The 21,764-nt window shown below is 36.8% G+C and overlaps 1 protein-coding gene and 1 non-coding gene across 2 annotated transcripts in view; both read left to right on the forward strand.

Moving 5' to 3' along the window:
* PHTF2 (putative homeodomain transcription factor 2) overlaps positions 1-21,764 on the forward strand; it is a 163,112-nt gene that overhangs the window by 60,393 nt on the left and 80,955 nt on the right. The window contains exons 4-8 of the mRNA XM_060020316.1: positions 3,590-3,659; positions 4,229-4,387; positions 8,279-8,444; positions 9,363-9,527; positions 19,759-19,945. Coding sequence (XP_059876299.1) covers positions 3,590-3,659; positions 4,229-4,387; positions 8,279-8,444; positions 9,363-9,527; positions 19,759-19,945 — 747 coding nt within the window. The remainder of the gene's footprint in view (positions 1-3,589; positions 3,660-4,228; positions 4,388-8,278; positions 8,445-9,362; positions 9,528-19,758; positions 19,946-21,764) is intronic.
* On the forward strand, positions 6,609-6,681 carry TRNAG-CCC (transfer RNA glycine (anticodon CCC)). The gene has a single exon. It is a non-coding gene; the product is annotated as a tRNA-Gly (tRNA).

The raw sequence follows: 21,764 nt of genomic DNA on the forward strand, positions 1-21,764 counted from the left end.
TTGGGAGAAACTAAACAGGATTTCCGGAAAGTGAAACTGATGGTTATGTCCTTTGATTGAGTCTACGTATTATAATAGTTCCATGCATGTGAAGTCTGGACCGTTGACCAGAAGTATTTTCTAAACTTAAACAGAACTTGTAAGCTTTTTGGCTCAACATTATCTGTGTGCTTAGATATTTTTAAAAATTCAAAACTTCATACTATTTGTGTCATTGCCCTTTAGGAATGTACTATAGGAGTGTAAGTGTATATTCAATAAAGAATATATTACTTGGATTCTTGGAGATTAGTTGTATTCATAGTACTTGATAATTTTTATTTATTTATTTTTTTTTTGCGGTACGCGGGCCTCTCACTGTTGGCCTCTCCCGTTGTGGAGCACAGGCTCCGGACGCGCAGGCTCAGTGGCCATGGCTCACGGGCCCAGCCGCTCCGCGGCATGTGGGATCTTCCCAGACTGGGGCACGAACCCATGTCCCCTGCATCGGCAGGCGGACTCTCAAACACTGCACCACCAGGGAAGCCCAGTACTTGATAATTTCTACTTTCTAGTTAAACCAGTAGTTTAAAAAATCTTTTTCTGAAACTAAGTTAGTTTTCCTTTTTTGTTTGTTCACTCACTTAAATTTCTTGAAGGTTCATAATTATATTTAGTACTAAAAGCTATGCTGTTTTGTGTGAACATAGTTTAAACCAATTTAAAAATTGTCCAACTTAAAATATCTACTTAATTAAAATCACCTTTTATGAAGGCTGACACCTTGGTCCTAATATATTTTATTTTTGTGAATAAACTCACTAATGTTAGAAGATTTGTCAGTGAACTTTTTCTTTATCTTTCTTTAAACCTTTTACATATTCTGATAGGCTACCTTGAGGGGGAAGTTTTGTCGAAGTTGGCAGTTATGCTATGACTACAATGTGGCTCAAAATAAATGTTTTAATAAAACATAAAATAGGAAATGAACCACATATTAAAAAGGTCAAGTAGAATGAGCATGTTGAAAAACAACATAATTGCATAAATCAAAACAATTTACTGTTCCTTTTATAAGGGCTTTAAGTTTTTAAAACAACCTTGATGAAAATTCTAGGTATACAGCAGTAAATTAAGCTTCAGATTTGTTATAAACATTGGCAGTAAGGTTATTTTCAAAGTGCTAGAAAAATAATACATAAAAGACAGAAGTAAATTAAAATATGTTACTGTTTTCAAATTTGTTGGCATTAATAAAAGTAAAATATCATAATAAACTTGATGCCAAATTTGAATAGTGCTTGATTAATGAATTTTTGTTTAAATATATTATTAGTACTGCCTTTCCAATTTGCAAAATATTGGGAATGATTTATAGTCTATCAGCCACTCTGTCATGACATTAAAATGGGAAATGAAGTACAGATAGAGTTGTTTCTTATTATTTGCAGTAGTTATGTTCTTGCAAGTCGCCATGAACACTGAATTAGTGAATATTGACTATTGCTCTTAGGAGAAATACAGAGTTAAGTTCCTGCGAGTCCGTAGTCACAACACTTTGGTCAACTGATCAATACATAACCTTGTTTTATGAGAACTTATTTAATATATGTTGTTGATCCATTAACATTGAACTCATGGCCAACAGCTCATGCCTGAACAGAGCTTACCTAACACATTTTCTCAGTGAGGCACGTCACAGCCTTCTTGTATGTAGGAACATTGGACCGCATGTCAACACTATCTAGGGGACCATTTTAAACCACAAAATTACCGACAAAATACAAAAAATGCAAAAGATTTGACATTAAATAGACTGTGAAAAGGAACTGAAACAGGAGAGCTGAAACAAGAAGGCAGAGTGTTGCCTTGTTTGACCTCAGCTGGAAATGTGAACATTGAGTGACTCAAATTTTTTGCCACTCTTACTCTATGCATATCTGCAAATGACTGCAAAATAACAGCAAGTATTGATTTTAGGGACCAATAAATTTTAGTGAATAGGTGAATTTGCAAATATGGAATCTATGAATATGAGGATTGACTGTATATAAGATCATCATGGCTATGTCTTCAACCCTCACCCTTCTTTCTCTTTTGTTTTTGTATCTGGGTAGTTTGCAACTTCACATGGACAGACTATTTGAAGGAGTTCAGAGGTTAATTGCATCTTGATTTCAGGGTACATTTTTGGTTTAAACATCTCAGTTAATTATCAGTTAATTCTGAGCTCAAATGCTGTCTTATTCTTTGTTTTAGATAAAAGCAGTACTTGATCAAATTTTTAATTTAAGGGGTCATTGTTACTTGGATTAGGACTAAACAGCCAGGTTACTTGGTTGATTGAATGAACAATAAGCAAATCATTGAAACACTGTGTCATCGCTCAGCACTTGCATTCCGAGGAGTTTAGCCTAAGCTCCTCCAATTCTTAACATCCTGGTCTTAAGTTATAAAGTGTAATTTAGGGCTTCCCTGGTGGCGCAGTGGTTGAGAGTCCGCCTGCCGATGCAGGGGACACAGGTTCGTGCCCCGGTCCGGGAAGATCCCACATGCCGCAGAGCGGCTGGGCCCGTGAGCCATGGCCACTGAGCCTGCGCGTCCGGATCCTGTGCTCCGCGACGGGAGAGGCCACAACAGTGACAGGCCCGCGTATCGCAAAATAAATAAATAAATAAAATGTAATTTATTTTTTGATAGTTTTTTCATTGATTTTGATCTCTACCCCTACTCTAACTCTGTACACTGATGGCAGAAACTTAATCTTAGTGTTCAATAATTCCAAGGTGAAACTAATTCAATTCATGATTTCTGCCTTCTCCCTCCTCCTCCTATTGGGCATGGCATCTAAGTTATGAGGTGATAAGGTTGCATTGTGGTCTGGTTAGTGGTTGGCATGTGAAAATAGTGGCAACCATGAGATGTGCATCATCCTCTCTGGGTCTCACCCCTACATGCTGGCATCTGCTAAGAAGTCTGCATCCCTGTCTGTTCTCAGCGCTGTGATCCACTGCTTTCTGCAGGAATGCCCCCAGCATCACACCTTAAGGGCCCTTGAGGGCCACTGCTCTCCTAGCCAGCTTCAACACTTTCCTGTGCAAAACTGGGGCACCACAGTCTCCTGGACCGTCTCAGGCTGTAATCCAAATTGATTGGTAGCAGTAGTCTTTGTTTTAGAATTATGCTTTTAGTAATAAATAGGCCTGACATGTTGCATATGTGCCTAAATTTATCCTTTGGGAAGGTAATAAAATTTATTGTAATACTACAGTTGTGTTCCCTTTGTAACAAATATATAAAGTGTTAGTTTTTGTCCATTATATTACTTAAAGTTTTCCTTTTTAATTGAAATTTTTAAGCATTGATTCTGGGTTTTAAAAATATATGTATATATAATGAATTTCAATACTACATTTTTATTGAGTTATAATTGACATATTAGTTTCAGGTGTAAACCATAATTCTTCGATATTTTATACATTGAGAAATGATCCCCACAGTAAGTCTAGTTTAAATAATTGTCCCCATACATAGTTACAATTTTTGTTTCCTTGTGATGAGGACTTTAAAGATCTGCTCTCTTATCAGTACTACTTTTAATATATTACAGGGATTAAGGAATAAACCAAAGAAAACAGCACATGTGAAACCAGATCTCATAGATGTCGATCTTGTAAGAGGTGAGTCTTGAATAAACAAATGTTTAATGAAGTTAGAAATTGACCTTGAAGAAACAGAATTCAAAATGGGTTAGATATATATATTTGTAGAAATAGAAGCAATGTGAGTCTAAATGAAGTCAGAAGTAGTATAAAAAAAAGAGAGGATGGAAGCATTTAAATACCACTGGCTAGTCTTTTCTCCCACTAAGAATCATTCCAAGAACTAATAAGTGTAAAAGAAAAGCAGCTCATATTTGCCTAGCAAACTATAAGGCTTGTTATAAAAATTAAAGTGGTAATTTTAATTCCTAACTGGAACTGACATTTGAACATTGTCTTGTATTTATAAAATATGTGGGAGAAATTTTGCTGTTATTCAGTTAAAAATGTTTTTTTTTCAAAGTACCTGAGTTAATATGATAACATGAATAATGTTTTTAAAAGTGTCTCCTATCCAAAATTGGACATTTCCCACTCATAGTACAAAATAAAATTTCATGTTTTATTGTTCTTCAAATGTTGAAATTGTTTCTTTAAGGAAATTAAAGAGTAATAAATGTTCTCTGTCATTTTGTTACTTTTCTCAGGGTCTGCATTTGCTAAGGCAAAACCTGAAAGTCCATGGACTTCTCTGACTAGAAAGGGAATTGTTCGCGTTGTATTTTTTCCCTTTTTCTTCCGGTGGTGGTTACAAGTAACATCAAAAGTCATCTTTTTCTGGCTTCTGGTCCTTTATCTTCTTCAAGGTATAATTGATAGAAATGCATTTTGCTTTTAACTTTCAGCATATTTTGTTCTTAGGATTACTAAGGTTTTTTTATTTCTAACATATGCTAACTACTACTGAGTATGAAAATAAACATTTATTGTGATATTTCATTTAATAAGGCACAACTAGTTTGGTATTTAAAATTTTGGAGAAAACAAAGCAGTTATTTTCCAAAATAACTTTATGAAAATTTGAATCTGTGGATGGCTAAAGAAAAATACAAATTGAGAGGATTTTTTAAAATTACAGTCTCTTCCAAATGCAGCCCAACATATACATACACACCAGTCATTTTTTTTTAAACATCTTTATTGGAGTATAATTGCTTTACAATGGTGTGTTAGTTTCTGCTGTATAACAAAGTGAATCAGCTATACATATACATATATCCCCATATCTCCTCCCTCTTGCGTCTCCTTCCCTCCCACCCTCCCTATCCCACCTCTCTAGGTGGTCACAGAGCACCGAGCTGATCTCCCTGTGCTATGTGGCTGCCTCCCACCAGCTATCGGTTTTACATTTGGTAGTGTATATATGTCCATGCCACTCTCTCACTTCATCTCAGCTTCCCCTTCCCCCTCCCCGTGTCCTCAAGTCCATTCTCTAGTAGGTCTGTGTCTTTATTCCCGTCCTGCCCCTAGGTTCTTCATGACCTTTTTTTTTTTTTTTTGGATTCCATATATATGTGTTAGCATACAGTATTTGTTTTTCTCTTTTGGGCTTACTTCACTCTGTATGACAGACTCTAGGTCCATCCATCTCACTACAAATAACTCAATTTCGTTTCTTTTTATGGCTGAGTAATATTCCATTGTATGTATGTGCCACATCTTCTTTATCCATTCATCTGTCGATGGACACTTAGGTTGCTTCCATGTCCTGGCAATTGTAAATAAAGCTGCAGTGAACATTGTGGTACATGACTCTTTTTGAATTATGGTTTTCTCAGGGTATATGCCCAGTAGTGGGATTGCTGGGTCATATGGTAGTTCTATTTTTAGTTTTTTAAGGAACCTCCATACTGTTCTCCATAGTGGTTGTATCAATTTACATTCCCACCAACAGTGCAAGAGGGTTCCCTTTTCTCCACACCCGCTCCAGCATTTATTGTTTGTAGATTTTTTGATGATGGCCATTCTGACTTCACACCAGTCTTTTTTTTATGCAGCCTTGAAGTTCATTTTTCCTTTCTCAGCAGTGTTTTTGTTTTTCCTCTTAACCTTTGTATTCTGAGACTGTCCTCATTCTGTATTGAAATTCTACGTACCATGTACTGTTCTAAGTGCATTTCACAGACACTCATTTAGTACTCACAACAACCCAGTGAAGAATGGGTACTATTATTATGCCTAGCTTATAGACACAGGACCTGAAGGACCCAAGGGCCCAAAGCCACACAGTCACCAAGGGTAGCAGAGCCCAGGTCGAGCCCAGGCAGTCGGACCTCGAGCCACATGCGTCACACCTCTGGGACTCTGCCTCCCATCACAGCAGCCTGCAGTGCAAAATGCCCAGCGCTCCTGAGCGCTTGCAGCCTAAAAGAAGAGGCCGCTCACATTCCATCGCTCTAACAAAGCAACGATTTTAGTTTGGTGGTACCCTTTCAGTCTCTTTAATGTCTTTTATTTTTTTTAGAAAAAGACAATCATAATCCTGAATGATTATTTAAATATATTTTATCAACAAACGCTAAGTAAAAGATAATATCTTTTAAGTAAAGGAAAATACAATAAAAATGAAAGACTTCTATTTAGGTAAAGTTGTTTTTTTTAAGCCAGGGTATATCTTATATACATAAGAGGGAGTGAACTTGTAGTTATCTTCTAAGGCTATCTAGTTTACCTAGAGGAGAACACTTTGTTCTAAAGTGGTCAGAAATTGCAATTGCTTATGAGAGTGATAATTAATCAATACCATTCATTGTAACCACTGTGCATTGTGCTTTTTCGATATTGTTGCTTTCTAGTATTTGAAGGCAGACAAGTTTGCAGTGTAACTAGTTCACATACTTTGGCTGAAATTCACTTACTGGCTTGCCTAAATTAAATAAGGTTACGGTTAGGGAACACAGCTTAGATCAGGAATGAAAAAGAGGTATTTTCAGTTCCAAACCGAAGTTTAACATTATTAGTGTGTATAAAGATTGAACACTGAACACTTTCCTAGCAAAGCTTAGTTTAAAAAGTGACCTGGGGACTTCCCTGGTGGTCCAATGGTTAAGACTCTGCACTCCCAATGCAGGGGGCCCGGGTTCGAACCCTGGTCAGGGAACTAGATGCCACATGCTGCAACTAAGAGCCTGCATGCCATAACAACAATGACAAAAAAAGAGCCTGGGTGCTGCAACTAAAAATCCCACATGCCGCAGCTAAAGATCCTACATGCTGCAGCAAAGATCCCGTGTGCCACAACTAAGACCAGGCGCAGCCTAAATAAATAAATATTAAAAGTAAAAAGTGACTTAACCTGTTCCAAGTTACGTAGCCAGTGACAAAGCTGTGATATGACCCTAATGACCCTCAGCAGTCTGCTAGTGCCTTTAGAAACCCCTGTGCTTCCACCTCCTTGCATGTTGAGTAGGGTATAGTGCTCTGAGTTATGTCCTCATTCTCTATCCCACCTTCATCTCCTGAAGGGTAGAAGAGTCATTTGCAGTCAGACTGGGTTTATATAATTACTTACAGTTTTTCACTTCAGTCACATGCCTTTTAAGTATCTCAACTATGTATTCTCAGCTCCATCCCTACTTCTGGCTTCTGTCATGCCCTTAAGTCTTTTACCTTCTGTCCTGAATTACAAATCCAAAGCAGCCTCTTAAGTTCTAAATTTTCCTAATTATCATTGCCTTCAAGATAAAAAGCCACGTTTTCAGTCAGTCTCTTATTGAATTTCTCTCCAATTTTAACCAGACTAAATTAGCTCTTTACTCTTTCTTAACCATTCTATACCTTTTTTTTGTAACCTATATGCTTTTGGGGTAACTCTCTTTGCCTGGGTAGCCCTTTTTTCCTTTTACGTACTTGGTCAACTCCTTATTCCCTCAGAGTTACATTAGCTCTGAGAGTTAGTCATCAGAATTCCTTAATAAACCTCCAGTTTAATTACATATCTTTCCTATCTATCATACTCTCTTAGTCTACTCAGGCTACTATAACAAAATACTACAGACTGCGGGACTTAAACAACAGAAATTTATTTTCTCACAGTTCTGGAGGTCCAAGATCAAGGTGCTGTCAGGATTGGTGTCTGTTGGAGGTTTCTTTTCCTGACTTGTAGACGGCCACCTTCTTGCCGTATCCTCACGTGGCCTTTCTTTTGTGCATGAGCTGGGAGAGATTTCTGGTATCTCTTTCTCTTATAGGGACACTGGTCCTTTTGGATTAAGGCCCTACCCTTATGATTTCATTCAGCCTTTATTACATCATATAGGCCCTATCTGCTAAGATAGTCACATTGGGGGTCAGGACTTCAACATTTGGAATGGAGGTGGGGGGCACAATTCAGTCCATTACAGGTGTTTTAATTATTTCTTTATATGTCCCCCATTTCCTCTAAACTGAGGAGGGTGTCTGTGATCTTACCAAGAATGTCTTTAGATTTATGTGTCTAGTTTTCATTGAAGTATTAAGTTGTGTACTTTAGAGATCATGTTGGCTGTTACCCTGTTCTGAGAATTTATTTCTGAATGGCATGGTTAGCCAGGGGCAAACAATAAAATAGTCTGAAAGAGCTTGTCTGGAGTAACTTTTAGACTCATTTAAATTTAGAAAAATTATCTGGCAAAGAACAATGTTAGAGCAATTTTTAAAGTTTTGAGGAAGTGACTGTCAGATCTATAATTAAATGTATTTTCTTTCCCTTTTTATAGTTGCCGCAATAGTACTATTCTGTTCCGCTTCTAGCCCACATAGCATACCTCTGACGGAAGTGATTGGGCCGATATGGCTGATGCTGCTCCTGGGAACTGTGCACTGCCAGATTGTTTCAACGAGAACACCTAAACCTCCGCTAAGTACAGGAGGTAAAAGGAGAAGGTACTGTCTGTTTAAAAGTGATCTTTTTGTAGATTTTTGTAATTTGAATCCAAGCTTGTTCTTGACTTGAATAAAATGTTATCTTGTAAAGTTGCTTTTTAAAATAAAGCAGTGAGCTTCAGAATCAGCTACTGAATGATTTAGTTTCTGTTATTTGCTTCAGAGTCATTTTGAGACCCCATACCTGTTTTTGTTTTCTTTCTTGAAGCTCATTGCTGAGGCACTTAATATCAATGTAGGGAATACACATTAGCTGGCATTGCTAATAATTCCCACTGTTTACAAAGTCTTGTACTTTGGCAAAAACAAAAGTCAGGGAAATTTTTCAGCTAAATTCCATTTATTAAATGTCATTTGAAGCTGTTTAATATTGCTCTTTGACTAAGTAAGCATAGCAAGTCTTACTGGCCACTTAGCACAATGGAGTTCTGTTTTAAGGGTCTTTGGGAGCAATTCCTCTTTTGAATATTGTTCCTAAGAGATTGTGACATTTGCAGTTTTGGGATATTGAGATTTAAGCCCTCTTTATTTTGAAAAAAAATAATACCTCATTAGATAAATAGCACTGCTGATCACACAGATTACAGTTCTCTCCAATTTACATTTTCTTTTCTTCATCTGCCAGTAGGTGGCATTTAAATAGTGAAGGAATGCTTTTGTAAATATCTGTCCAATGCTGTCCTTACAACCTAATGTCCACTGATGTGTCAGTATGAGCAAGGAACAATACCTTAACATTTATAGAAATTGACCTTGAATATATACTTAATATTTGGCATAACTTTTATCCAGCAATCTGAATTTTACTATGTATTAAAGTTCCTGTGTTTATGTTTAGCAAATTTTTAAATGTACTACCGAGAAAGTGGTTGTTAAAATTTTAAAGCTACCTTCCACTCTTAATCTCTTCTAATGAAGGAAATTAAGAAAAGCAGCCCATTTGGAAGTACATAGGGAAGGAGATGGTTCTAGTACCACAGATAACACACAGGAGGGAGCAGTTCAGAGCTACGGTACAAGCACCGCTTACAGCGTTGCCGCTGTCTTCAGAGATCTCTGGCATGCTGCTTTCTTTTTATCAGGGTTTGTATTTATTCAAGACTTCATATGGCATAGAAATGCACTATCCCTTTTCTGGCACTCCAGTCTCAGGTAATGAGTACTAATGACTTTAAATATGACAGCCCTATTATGGATTTTATTTTGATAAGTTATAATGCTATAGGTAATGAAAAATAGAGACCATAAAAATTTACTTTGATATATATGTAAATACATCTATATGAGAATGAATATATACCATCAAAGTATATTCAGTTAGGATTTTTTGGTTTTAGTTTCTTTTGTGATTTCTCAAGCACTATTTTATTTCTATTAAATTGGGTATTTTATTTTTATCGGCACTATAGGTAAAATTGGCTTTCTTAATATGGCATGTGAGTTGTATGACTTTTTTTAGCCTCAATTATCTAAAATAAAACATATAGATATTGTTATTTGAAAGAATAAAATATATACTATAATATGAAATTCTGTTTTTGTACTTTGGGTTTTTTGTTTAGTTTGTACCATAATAAAAATTTACCAAAACTGATGAAAGTTGAAATCAAGAAAAGGGATACTGCAAGTAACTATTTACGGTCACTTTTGTTAACTTCTCTACTAATATCATTGTTTTATCAGTTTGTGATTGTGCTCTTATGATAAAGTTTATCATGCATTATACAATTTTAAGCAGTTGTATCGTGGCATATTCTTATTGATTGTAATTTTGGGGGAAATTTTCCCAAATTTTAATATTGATAGTTTGCAGTAATGTGGCATTAAGTTGATTCTCTGACTTTTTCAGCCACTTAGTCTTCTTCCAGAGAAGATACAGGTTTGGTTTTGTTTTTTGCTTTTTGTGGGAATTTTTTTGGCCGCACAGCGCTGGCATGTGGAATCTTCGTTCCCCAACCAGAGGTCGTACCTGCACCCCCTGCATTGGAAGCACAGAATCTTAACTACTGGGCGGCCAGGGAAATCCCTGTTTTGTTTTGTTTTTAACTTGGGTTGGATTCTGTCTCTCTCTCTCTCTCTCTCTTTGTTAGTCTTTTTTTTTAATGTATGTAAATAGCTCTACTTTCTGACAGTAAAGATATGATAGTTTTACCACCGCAGAGTCAATTTCTTAAACATTTCTCAAGACTTTCTGTTAAGCAATTATAAATAGCATAGTGGATATGTTTTGCTTTGGGGGGATCATTTAGTTGTTTTCATTGTCTGAAACTGGTGTTGTATTATTATGTAGTATTCAGAATCCTCCTAAATTAACAGGTTGGTGCCTTTAGAATTCTACCATGTTTCTCTAGTCAAACGAGTTTCAGAGTTTAATTTTCCTCTTTTGGGGCTGTAGCATGACCTTGACTACTACTAATTGATATTATAATGGCTAAATCCCTTTGGATTTATTCCCTTTAATCATGACAACTATAATCTAAATGTTTTTAAAGATGCAGTATTTTCAGCTGTCTCATTTGCGACCTAGTTTGCCAGCATATGAATGAGACTGTTTTAAATATTGGGTACAAAAAGATCTTAAAAATGTTAGTTTTAGAAGTTCTAAACTGAGTTCTGGAATCTTGATGATGTCTTGGTGTTTCAGGCTTTGATAAATCAGAAAGGGCTTAAACTGAAATATCAACTGAGACTTAAAATTGTTTCTGGTGATAACAAGTTGAAAAGCTGGATGCTTCCATTAAGGTATCTGAATTAGTATAACTGATGAGAAAATAAATGCATAACCACACAAATATCTAAGCTTTGTATTTGGTGACTTGATGGTCTTCTAGATGTTAGAATGAAAACTACCATTTTTAACAATCTGTATTTATATGTTGGAAAGGCCCTACTTATTATCATCTCTGAGTTCATTTCATTCTCAAGATAAAACTATTCTTTTTAAAATAAGGCATAGTATTTCTTATTTGAAAAAAATTGGGAATTATTGTAAAGGAATTCTACAAACCTGAGAAAACTAAGGCAAACAAAGTATCAATTAGAAAAGATGTAGAAATCGACTGTATTTCCTAAGGATTTAGCCCTTTAATATCAGTTAATTGTCTTAAATTAGCATAATTATAGTTGCTACTAGAAAGATTAAATAGGAAGAATTACCTCTAGATTGTGGGGCTTTCCTGGTGGTTAAGAATCCGCCTGCCAATGCAGGGGACAGAGGTTCACCTCTGGTCCGGGAAGATCCCACATGCCATGGAGCAACTAAGCCCATGCACCACAACCACTGAGCCTGCACTCTAGAGCCCGCGAGACACAACTACTGAAGCCCACGCACCTAGAGCCAGTGCTCTGCAACAAGAGAAGCCACCGCAATGAGAAGCCCACGCACCACAATGAAGAGTACCCCTTGCTCGTGCAACTAGAGAAAGCCCATGCACAGCAACGAAGACCCAACACAGCCAAAAATAAATAAATATTTAAAAGAGTAGATTTTACATCTCTTCAGCATAATACCTATTTCAAAATTCAAATGGATCCTAAGTACTCTTTCATGTCCTTTAAGATTCATTTGATGATCACAATATCATTAAAACAAAGTCAGTAGAAATTATGCTCTTTTTTGAGTAGAAAAAGTAACATATAAATTGACTTGGTGAATTAGAGACAGATATCAGAATAAAACCAGGTTACTTGTTAATTCCTATGTGTGACTGACCTACCTTGAAGATTTCTGTTCTGTTTAGCTTCCGTATTTGCTGTTTTTAACACTAAAGTGAAAATTAGATTCAGTAAATTGATTTTCTTCACAGAATAGAGTATACTGCATAAAATAAGTTAAAATGGTATGCAGTTCCACCAGAAATTTTTGATACAGGGATTAAAATTTGGCTTTCACTGACTGTAGTTTAAAAAGTTCAGTCATTTAAGCTATAGACTGGGTGAAGGTCTATTGGATGTCTTCCACAGACAAGGATGAAGACCGTGTAAATGCCAATATATCCCAGATTTTTAAGGCCACAACTAGATAACTTACTAAATTTGCTAGAGTCACTGTATTTTAGAGTTGGACTGGTCCTAAAAAGATTACAGGTACTATAAATAAACCCAATTTGATACACACCTCTGAAACTTATGTGTGGCAGAGGATACTTAGAGAAACACAGGGTCCCAAAAGTCTTTGAAGGGCTATATTAGCATGTAATCAAGGTGTATGCATAGCTCCAGATAGCAGTGATGGTTATATGTAGGCCCCTGTGTCATTTTCTTATATCTGAGATTTTATGCATTTTGTTTCTCTAACCTCCTCTCCTCCTTGATTCCTAACCTTGTGCAAATGAGAGCAAGGCCAGAAATTTCATACTATGTTCTAGAACAAGAGTTATCTGCTACTGTTAACTTCCCCCTAGCAACTCTAATGTCCTTTAATACTGAAAGGATGATCTTCAGTTGGCTCAATTTGTATACCTCTGAATATTTTTGAGAGCACCAACAAATACTTCCAACGCTTTTGCCATGGCAGGACAGAGTATCATGAGTGTTCTTGATTACCTGACTAGGTTTTTAAATATAGAAACACAGTGGTTTTCATGTTTGACACAATACATTTGATATATATATATATATATATATATATATATATATTTATATTTATATTTATATTTATATTTATATATTTTTTGCGGTACGCGGGCCTCTCACTGTTGTGGCCTCTCCCGTTGCGGAGCACATGCTCTGGACGCGCAGGCTCAGTGGCCATGGCTCACGGGCCCAGCCGCTCCGCGGCATGTGGAATCTTCCCGGACCGGGGCACAAACCCGTGTCCCCTGCATCGGCAGGTGGACTCTCAACCACTGCGCCACCAGGGAAGCCCTTGGCTAAAGTTTTTATGTGAAAAAATTCAGTTTTATAATTTACTTATGGTGTAGATTGTACATTTATTTGCATTTTTTTAGGAAAGAATCAAATTGTCTCTCACTATATCTCACAAAGGAACTAGGGTAATTATACTACATGTAAAGTCATGTCCTCCTAAGAGTATTTTTGACATAGAGCTACCCTTCTTGAATGTCAAGCATAATACTTTAAAGAAAATTTTACACAGGTCATGCCATCCAAAGATTCAAGTGTTAATTAGTTATTAGCTAGTTATAAAACTATAAGCCATGACCATGGAAGTGAAATTGCACATTGTATCTTTGCAAATGCTTTTTGTTCAGAATCCAGTGCAGCATTATATAAATGCTGAACCACTATGTTGTACACCTGAAACTAATATAATATTGTATATCAACTCTACTTCAATTTTAAAAAAATCCAAATGCAGGAAATACTGTTTCTGTCATGGAATACATAAAATCATAGTAGACTTGTATGTCTCCATTTTCGACATACTACTAACCTCACGGCCCAGGTGCCTGTGACTCATAGTGTTTGGATTGGTCTAAGAAACTATTGTTAACTCTGGTTTTATTAAGTGAGTGTGTTATATGCATAAAGTGTAGCTATCAAAAGGTAAGAACTTTCTGTGGATAATACTAAAAAGTACCATTTCTTTCTATATTGTAGGACAGTAATTCCTAACCAGCTTCTTTCTATCCTGCTTTTGTTTTTGATAGGGAATGATGATTTAGAATCATGTGTTTATTTTAAAATCAAAGTGCTGTTAATATTGAATCACTATGCTGTAAAAAAAAAAAAATACAATTACAAAAAAAAATGCAATTACAAAAAAAAACCCCACTAAATTCTCCCCTGAGAAGGAGGAAATTCTATTAAATGATCCCCTGCCCCCCAAAAAAAGAAAGGAAAAAAAATATTTAGCTCGCTTCAGTTTATTATTTTTTTTATTTTATTTTTTTTGCAGTACGCGGGCCTCTCACTGTTGTGGCCTCTTCCGTTGTGGAGCACAGGCTCCCGACGCGCAGGCTCAGCGGCCATGGCTCACGGGCCCAGCAGCTCCGCGGCATGTGGGATCTTCCCCGACCGGGGCACGAACCCGTGTCCCCTGCATCAGCAGGCGGACTCTCAACCACTGCGCCACCTGGGAAGCCCCAGTTTATTTTATTTTTTTTTACATATTTTTCAGTTCACTTAAATAGAAGTTACTTCCCTTTAAAAAATATACTCTAAGTAGAATTTCACAATATATATATTTAAAATATAAATCTCTCACTCCCACTGTCTTTCCCTAATAACTTTACGCCCTTTTGTAAGGGAATGGGAAGAATTACTTAAACATATGAGTCTTGGTAAACTATGTTCCTTTTGAGAAATTAATATAATTCTGTGAAGTTCTTACTTTCAGCAATTAATGACAATATGAATGATATAGCAATCAGTGGTAAAACTAAACCTTGCCTGGAGCAGTCACAATTTTTGACCCTCTTTAACCTGCTTTATTGGAACTTAGCCCTCCTACATTTTCTCCTGTCAGCATGTCCCTGATGCTCAGATCTAAAGTAATCAGTTTGTACCTTTAAAAATATATAATTTTATTTTGAAACAATTTCAAACTTACAGAAATGTTGAGAGAACAGTGCAAAGAACTCCCATATATCTTCCCCCAGAGATCCAGTTCAGTTCTGTTAATTGTCCCTATTTATCCTTTACAGCAAAAGGATCAATCTGGGATCATGTGCCACATCCAGGGGTCATGTCTTGTCTCCTTCATTGTGGGACAGACTTCAGTCTTTCCTCAAGTTTCATGTTTTTCACAGTTTTGAAGATACAGAGCAGTCACTTTGTAGAATGTCTATTAATTTGGGTTTGTGCACGTGGTTTTCTGGATCTAGCTCCAAGTGACTTGTGAGAGCTGAATATGTATATCTCTTCCCAATGCTGTCTTCAGCGTTGTCAGTTGGTATTTGAAATTGGCCATGGTAGGATTATTTACACCATGGGAATAAGGGAACACTATAAACAAGAGCTTTTTACCCCTGGATAGCTGGTTGTTCAACATTTAGCAGCATATCACTGAGTTGGTAGTGTGATATTTCTTCATAATTAAACCCAGTTATGCATTTTTGGCAGCAATATCATTGCATCCTGTTAGGTGGCAAACTATGTAGATTTGTTCCCTTACTAGTGATATTTATATGAATCACTTGATTAAGATAGTGTCTGCTATATTTCTCCATTATAAATTTATTTATTTTTTCCTTTATAATCAACAAATGTCCTATGTGGAGCTGCATTAACTATAAAAATAACCTATTTCTCATCCCACCTTCACCTTCTGGTTTTAGTATCCATTGATGATTCTTGCTTGAATTATTATTATGGTGGTTGCCAAATGATGGTAATGTTTCTAACTCTATCATTCCTTCTACATTTATTACTTGGCATTCTACTTTACGGAAGAGCTTTCCCTTAATTATTTACTTATGGATTTCTATTTTTTTCAATTTGTTGCTGTCATTATTTATTTTGTTATTAGATTGGCTTCAATTTGGCCAGGGGAGCCCCTTTGAGCAGTTTCTTTGTCTTTTTGTCATGTCCTTATCATTCTGTGAACCCTTCCTTACTTTCTGGCACAACAAAATGTTTCCAGCTTCAACTTGTACTTCCACTGCCTCAGGCCTGGAATGAATCACTTCTTCAAGGAGAGTGGTGTATAGAAACCAAGATCTGAATGCTGGATACGCTCATTGCTATTGTGGTGTTGCTACCCTGGGGCCTTCTCAGTGGACAGAGCTAGAAAGTGTGTGTGTGTGTGTGTGTGTGTCCTTTTACATTTATATTTATTTCTTTAGATATAAACCATGAATTTGCGGTGGTAGTTCCAATTCAGATACAATATCACGGAGTTCATTTTATCTTTTCTCCTCTTTATATCTTCCTTCTCTACCACTGAAAAGTCTGGTTCCTATTGTTCTCAATATACTTATTCAATTAATCCTCTGTATGTAGCCCATCTCCCATCCCCTCTGGGCTGCACCTGGCCCCCTGCCCTAAAATTGCCTTCATATGAGTTACCATTACTGGCTGTTGCTGGGCTGTTCCTGCTGTTCCATTCCAACAATGCTTTTGCAAGTGCTGTTATCACCAGCCACTGCCAAGCTGCCTCGATTTGTATTTTGAGCTGCTTTGTAAACTCTGAGATTGGTACTTACATTTAGTGTTTTCTTTGTTATTTCAGCTTGGTTTGTAAGTTATCTGCACTTAGCAGAAGAGAAGCATCAGATAGCTACTGTAGCTTAGTAACTTTCTGTTCATATCTTCTGATAGTGTTACTTGTACTTCGAGGAGATATTGGGAGAGAGAAACAACCCAGAGAAGATTGGAAGGAGGCAGAGATAAGGAAGAGAGGAAGTAGGGAGGAAGTAGGAGATAGCCAAAAGGTAAATGGAGCGAGTGCTACTAGTACTCTTGCCCCTGGCTTAACATAGTCTTTACTCTGTCCTGGTAAGGAAAGAATACATTCCCCTTAGAAAAATTCTTAAAGCAGCCGTTATTACTGATTCAAAGCCCTTTTCACTAAGCCCGTATCTTTTGGCCCTCTAGGGTTCTGGTTCACTCTGCAAGTTTACAGCTACTTTTTTTTTGCTTTGACCATTGGCTTCTAGGCCTGTGTTATCAACTGCTTACTGATCTTTCTCAGGATGTTCCCAGGCACTTCAGGTCCAACATTCTATCTTTCTCCCCAAATAAATTTCTCTTCTTGCATATCCTGGCTGATTAATGGTTCTGTTCTATCAACTTTTCAGTCTTCCTTTACCTTATTCACCACCTTCCCCCTCCCTTTCCAGCCCAGTACAGTTTCCATGAAGCTTCATAAATACCTTTCCAGCACACACTTTCACTGTCTTTGAGTTTCTCACATTTTTAAGATATCAAGTAACTTCACTTCCCTTGGTGTTTTTCCACATCTACGTTTTCCACAATATTCAAGGGAGAGGTAAAGGGAACAGTTAATAACTGGTATTTCTATCTCTTTCTTCTCTAGGCAGAGAAGGTCACAGGTTTTCTCTACACCTTTTATTTTCTCTTTTGCCCTTTCTCCTCTCTATTGTAATTCATTTTCCTCCCTCCCTCTGCCACTCTTAAACGATCTTTGTTCTATGGCTCATTCCCTTAGTCTCTCCATGCCTCTTAGGGTAATATAGAAAGAAAAGGGTCAGAAGATTAGACTTTTGAGTCTTGCAGCTCTGCTGAGGTGTGTTCTTCATAACCAGAAAGCATCAGAGCTCTGTAGAGCATATGGGAGGTATGGCCTGTCTGTCCCCTTTAGTAGTCTTGCAGGAGAAGGTCAGGAAGGAAAGGGGCCTGTTTGTACGAGACAGAAATTTTCTAGGCTTTCATGAGTGTGTTAAGAAGAAATCCTAACAGGCAGTTTCCCAGAGAGTGAGCATTTGGAGGGAGTGTGGAGAATATAATTAACCTCATAGTCAGAAGGTCTGTGTTCTAATGGCAGCTTTGCCTCTAACTGGCTATGTGACCTTAAATAAGTCACTTAGACCTCTTTATATTTCTGATTCCTTGTTTCCAAAATGAATATTTAGCATAGATGAATTCTAAGGTCCTGCACAGTTCTGATAGATTCCAATAGAAATGAGTAACTGTAGTGTTAAAGGTAACATTTTTTCCCCATTTGAAAGTCCTTTTGTTTTTTGAGCTGCCTGAAGGCAATATACTAGTTTTATTTTTCCTGTCTTGCAAAACTGATACTTTGGAGAAAATTCAAGGGAATTTATTTAAGTATAATTAAATACAATTGCTTTTTAGTAATGTTTTATGACAGACTTAATCTGCATTGAGCACATTTTAATTTTATGTGGGATTTACATTATGTTTCTACTAATATTTCTTTTGGATAGCCATTCTTTCACCCACCGTAGTCTCTGAAGAGGACTCTGCAAGCATTTGCCTGTTAATCAAATGGTTTATTATTTTCCATGTTATATTTTTTGTATTGAGAAAAACTTAATACCTATAAATGAAGAACCTCAATTGTAGTCTTTTAGGTACTTGTAAGCTACGTTACTAACATTTTTCTAGAGTACTTCAGTGGGTGAAAGAGGTTACTTCTTTTTCTTTGCGTTCTTTGTTTTTACTTCTTCCATTATGTAGAATCTTGTACAGAGTTTTCCTTTTTTTCATGTGCTTTGTGTTACAAAAGGTCCTGTGTCTCCATTGTATATTAAAATGAATTTATCAGAATATTTATGTATCCATACTAATGGTAAAGTATTTGGGTAAAGGAGAGTATTAAAACTAAGTTAAGGGCTTCCCTGGTGGCACAGTGATTGAGAATCTGCCTGCCGATGCAGGGGACACGGGTTTGAGCCCTGGTCTGGGAAGATCCCACATGCCGCGGAGCAACTGGGCCCGTGAGCCACAACTACTGAGCCTGCGTGTCTGGAGCCTGTGCTCCACAACAAGAGAGGCCGCGATAGTGAGAGGCCCGCGCACCGCGATGAAGAGCAGCCCCCGCTTGCCACAACTAGTGAAAGCCCTCGCACAGAAACGAAGACCCAACACTGTCAAAAATAAATAAATAAATAAATATTAAAAAAAAAAAACCTAAGTTAAACCACTAATTGCAACTTAATAATTACTGAGGTAGTTCTTTAAAAAATAAGACCTTAAAAATATATTATTAACCATAATAAAATCGCTAAAATTTTGATCCTAGATTTTGCTCAAAGACCAGGTGATTTTTTTTAATCATTTTTTAAATAAGTTTATTTATTTATTTATTTATTTATTTTGGCTGCGTTGTGTCTTCGTTGCTGCGCGCAGGCTTTCTCTAGTTGCGGTGAGTGGAGGCTACTCTTGTTGTGGTGCACGGGCTTCTCATTGCAGTGGCTTGTTGCAGAGCACGGGCTCTAGGTGCGCGGGTTTCAGTAGTTGTGGCACATGGGCTCAATAGTTGTGGTTCGCGGGCTCTAGAGTGCAGGCTCAGTAGTTGTGGCGCATGGGCTTAGTTGCTCCACGGCATGTGGGATCTTCCCGGACCTGGGCTCGAACCCGTGTCCCCTGCATTGGCAGGTGGATTCTTACCCACTCCGCCACCAGGGAAGTCCAGACCAGGTGATTTTGACCAATAATTGTTTGGTAAGTTAGGGCATGTCTCTTAGAATTGCTATTTGTAAGACCTTAAAAGTTATAAAATAAGCTGAAGTAGGACATTGATTTACATGTTTATTTTTTATGATAGATATTATATTTCTGAATTATTTATTGTAAAAATAAGGTAGTGATTAAAATGCTGAGAAATAACTACCAGATTTAATTATTAACAGATCATAATTTCTGCTGGTAACCTATCCAGAATAAGCTAGTCCACAAAACATGCTTCACATATTTTCCTTTTTAGAGCAAAGAAAGCAAAGAATTCAATTGATAAATCAACTGAGACTGACAATGGCTATGTATCCCTTGATGGGAAAAAGACTGTTAAAAGCAGCGAAGATGGAGTACAAAGCCATGAACCTCAGTGTGAAACTCTTCGAGCAGAAGAGGCAACCTGGAACACAGGAACACTGAGGAACATTCCCAGCAAAGTAAGTGTGATTTTTAAAAGTAATTTGTGATTTTATGTTAGTTAATGGGAAGTGACTTAGACATAGTAGTTGCCCTCGAGTATATGTATTTTCTCCAGAATGTGTTCTGTGAGCCTTTACAAATCACACTGATGAAGCTGAAAATCCGATAAAGTAGTGTGAATAAACCTGATTTCTAGTATAACTTGGCACCTTCTGAATTGATTGATGGCTCCAGTTTTTCTGAAATGTTAAAGCACTTTATAATTTATAGTTGATATTTGTTAAACGTTACTTTTTATTTCCCCATTTCTGTGTGTATGTAAGAATTTATTTCAAATGGAACATCTAAATTATTCTAGACACTGAACTAGGACCCTGGTTTTCCATTAATGTTCTCTTTAAGAAAATATTACCTTGTTTTTCCTACCTTTGTTACCTTTGGTGTCAGCACATTTGTTTTGTTTTTAATTTGAAAAAAAGTCTTACTGAGGAAATATTTGCTAAGGATAACAATTGTTTACTTTACCAGAAGAAGCCCTGGGTTTATTGTAACAAAGCTTAATGTAACATCTTCTTTCTGTTTGTTTACCTGAAGATTTTTGGTTAAATAATCTATTCTTTTTTAATTTAATTAATTTATTTATTTGTTTGTTTTTAATTTTTGGCTGTGTTGGGTCTTTGTTGCTGCGCATGGGCTTTCTCTAGTTGCGGCAAGCAGGGGCTACTCTTCTTTGCGGGGGGCGGGCTTCTCATTGTGGTTTCTCTTGTTGCAGAGCACGGGCTCTAGAGCGCAGGCTCAGTGGTTGTGGCGCATGGGCTTAGCTGTTCCGTTGCATGCGGGATCTTCCCGGGCCAGGGATCGGACTCGTGTCCCCTGCGATGGCAGGCGGATTCTTAACCACTGAGCCACCAGGGAAGCCCAAATAATTTATTCTTTAAAAGCTGTTACAGTAAAAAAAATATATATATATGGTCAAATTAAAAGATGTTACCTTTGTTACATTTAGGAATGTAAGCATGAACATGTGTGTTGAGGAAAGTAAAGGAAGAAAAGAGGATTCTCTATTTTGAGTGAAGTATGTGTTATTGCTTGACAGTACATGTATTTTCAGTACCTGTAGCTATATAATAAATAGCATGGGGCAGCAATGAATCAGAGTCCCTTACTCTGCTTTTAGATTTTTGAGGCATTTAACTCTCTGGTAATGTGAGCCTCACATCACTAGCATCAGTCAACAAATAAATTAAGTTTTTAGTCATGCAGTTTTCAAACACATTTCCAGATATGTATTACCTACTAACGTCATATAAGAGGAACATGAAAGTATCAGTAAAATATCTGCTCTGGAGTCTCTCAGTTTCAGAACTTCTGGAATCTGATTATCTCTAAAAAATCAATATTTACATGGTGTTGTCTGCCTCATATGTATTTCATTCAGCTACCAGTCACCTCCTCATTGCCTCATAGCCCATTATTAAATCAGTGCTGGTCTTAAGATTGATAGCATTTTTGGTTTGTGAGAATAATGTAATTCATTTTAGGTCTCTCAAGCTTCCTTTAAAGGGTCTCTGTTCTGCTTTTATACTATTTTACTTTCTCAATTTTGTAAGACATTTCAGATCCTTTTGTGAACAGAAATGTCATAGAACAATATTTGACAAATGACTATTGAGTTACTTTAGTCACTGATTTAAGACATTTTTTAGAAAATCAGGTAGTACTAATCAATTACTCTGAGATCTTTAGAGGTATTTGAAGGTATATGTGTATATGTATGTATAATTTAAAATTTTGTAGTTTTAAAGCTGCAAGGTTAGTCAGAAATTACCAACAACT

The sequence above is a fragment of the Delphinus delphis genome, chromosome 9, assembly GCF_949987515.2.
Source record: "Delphinus delphis chromosome 9, mDelDel1.2, whole genome shotgun sequence".
Lineage (NCBI taxonomy): Eukaryota > Metazoa > Chordata > Mammalia > Artiodactyla > Delphinidae > Delphinus > Delphinus delphis.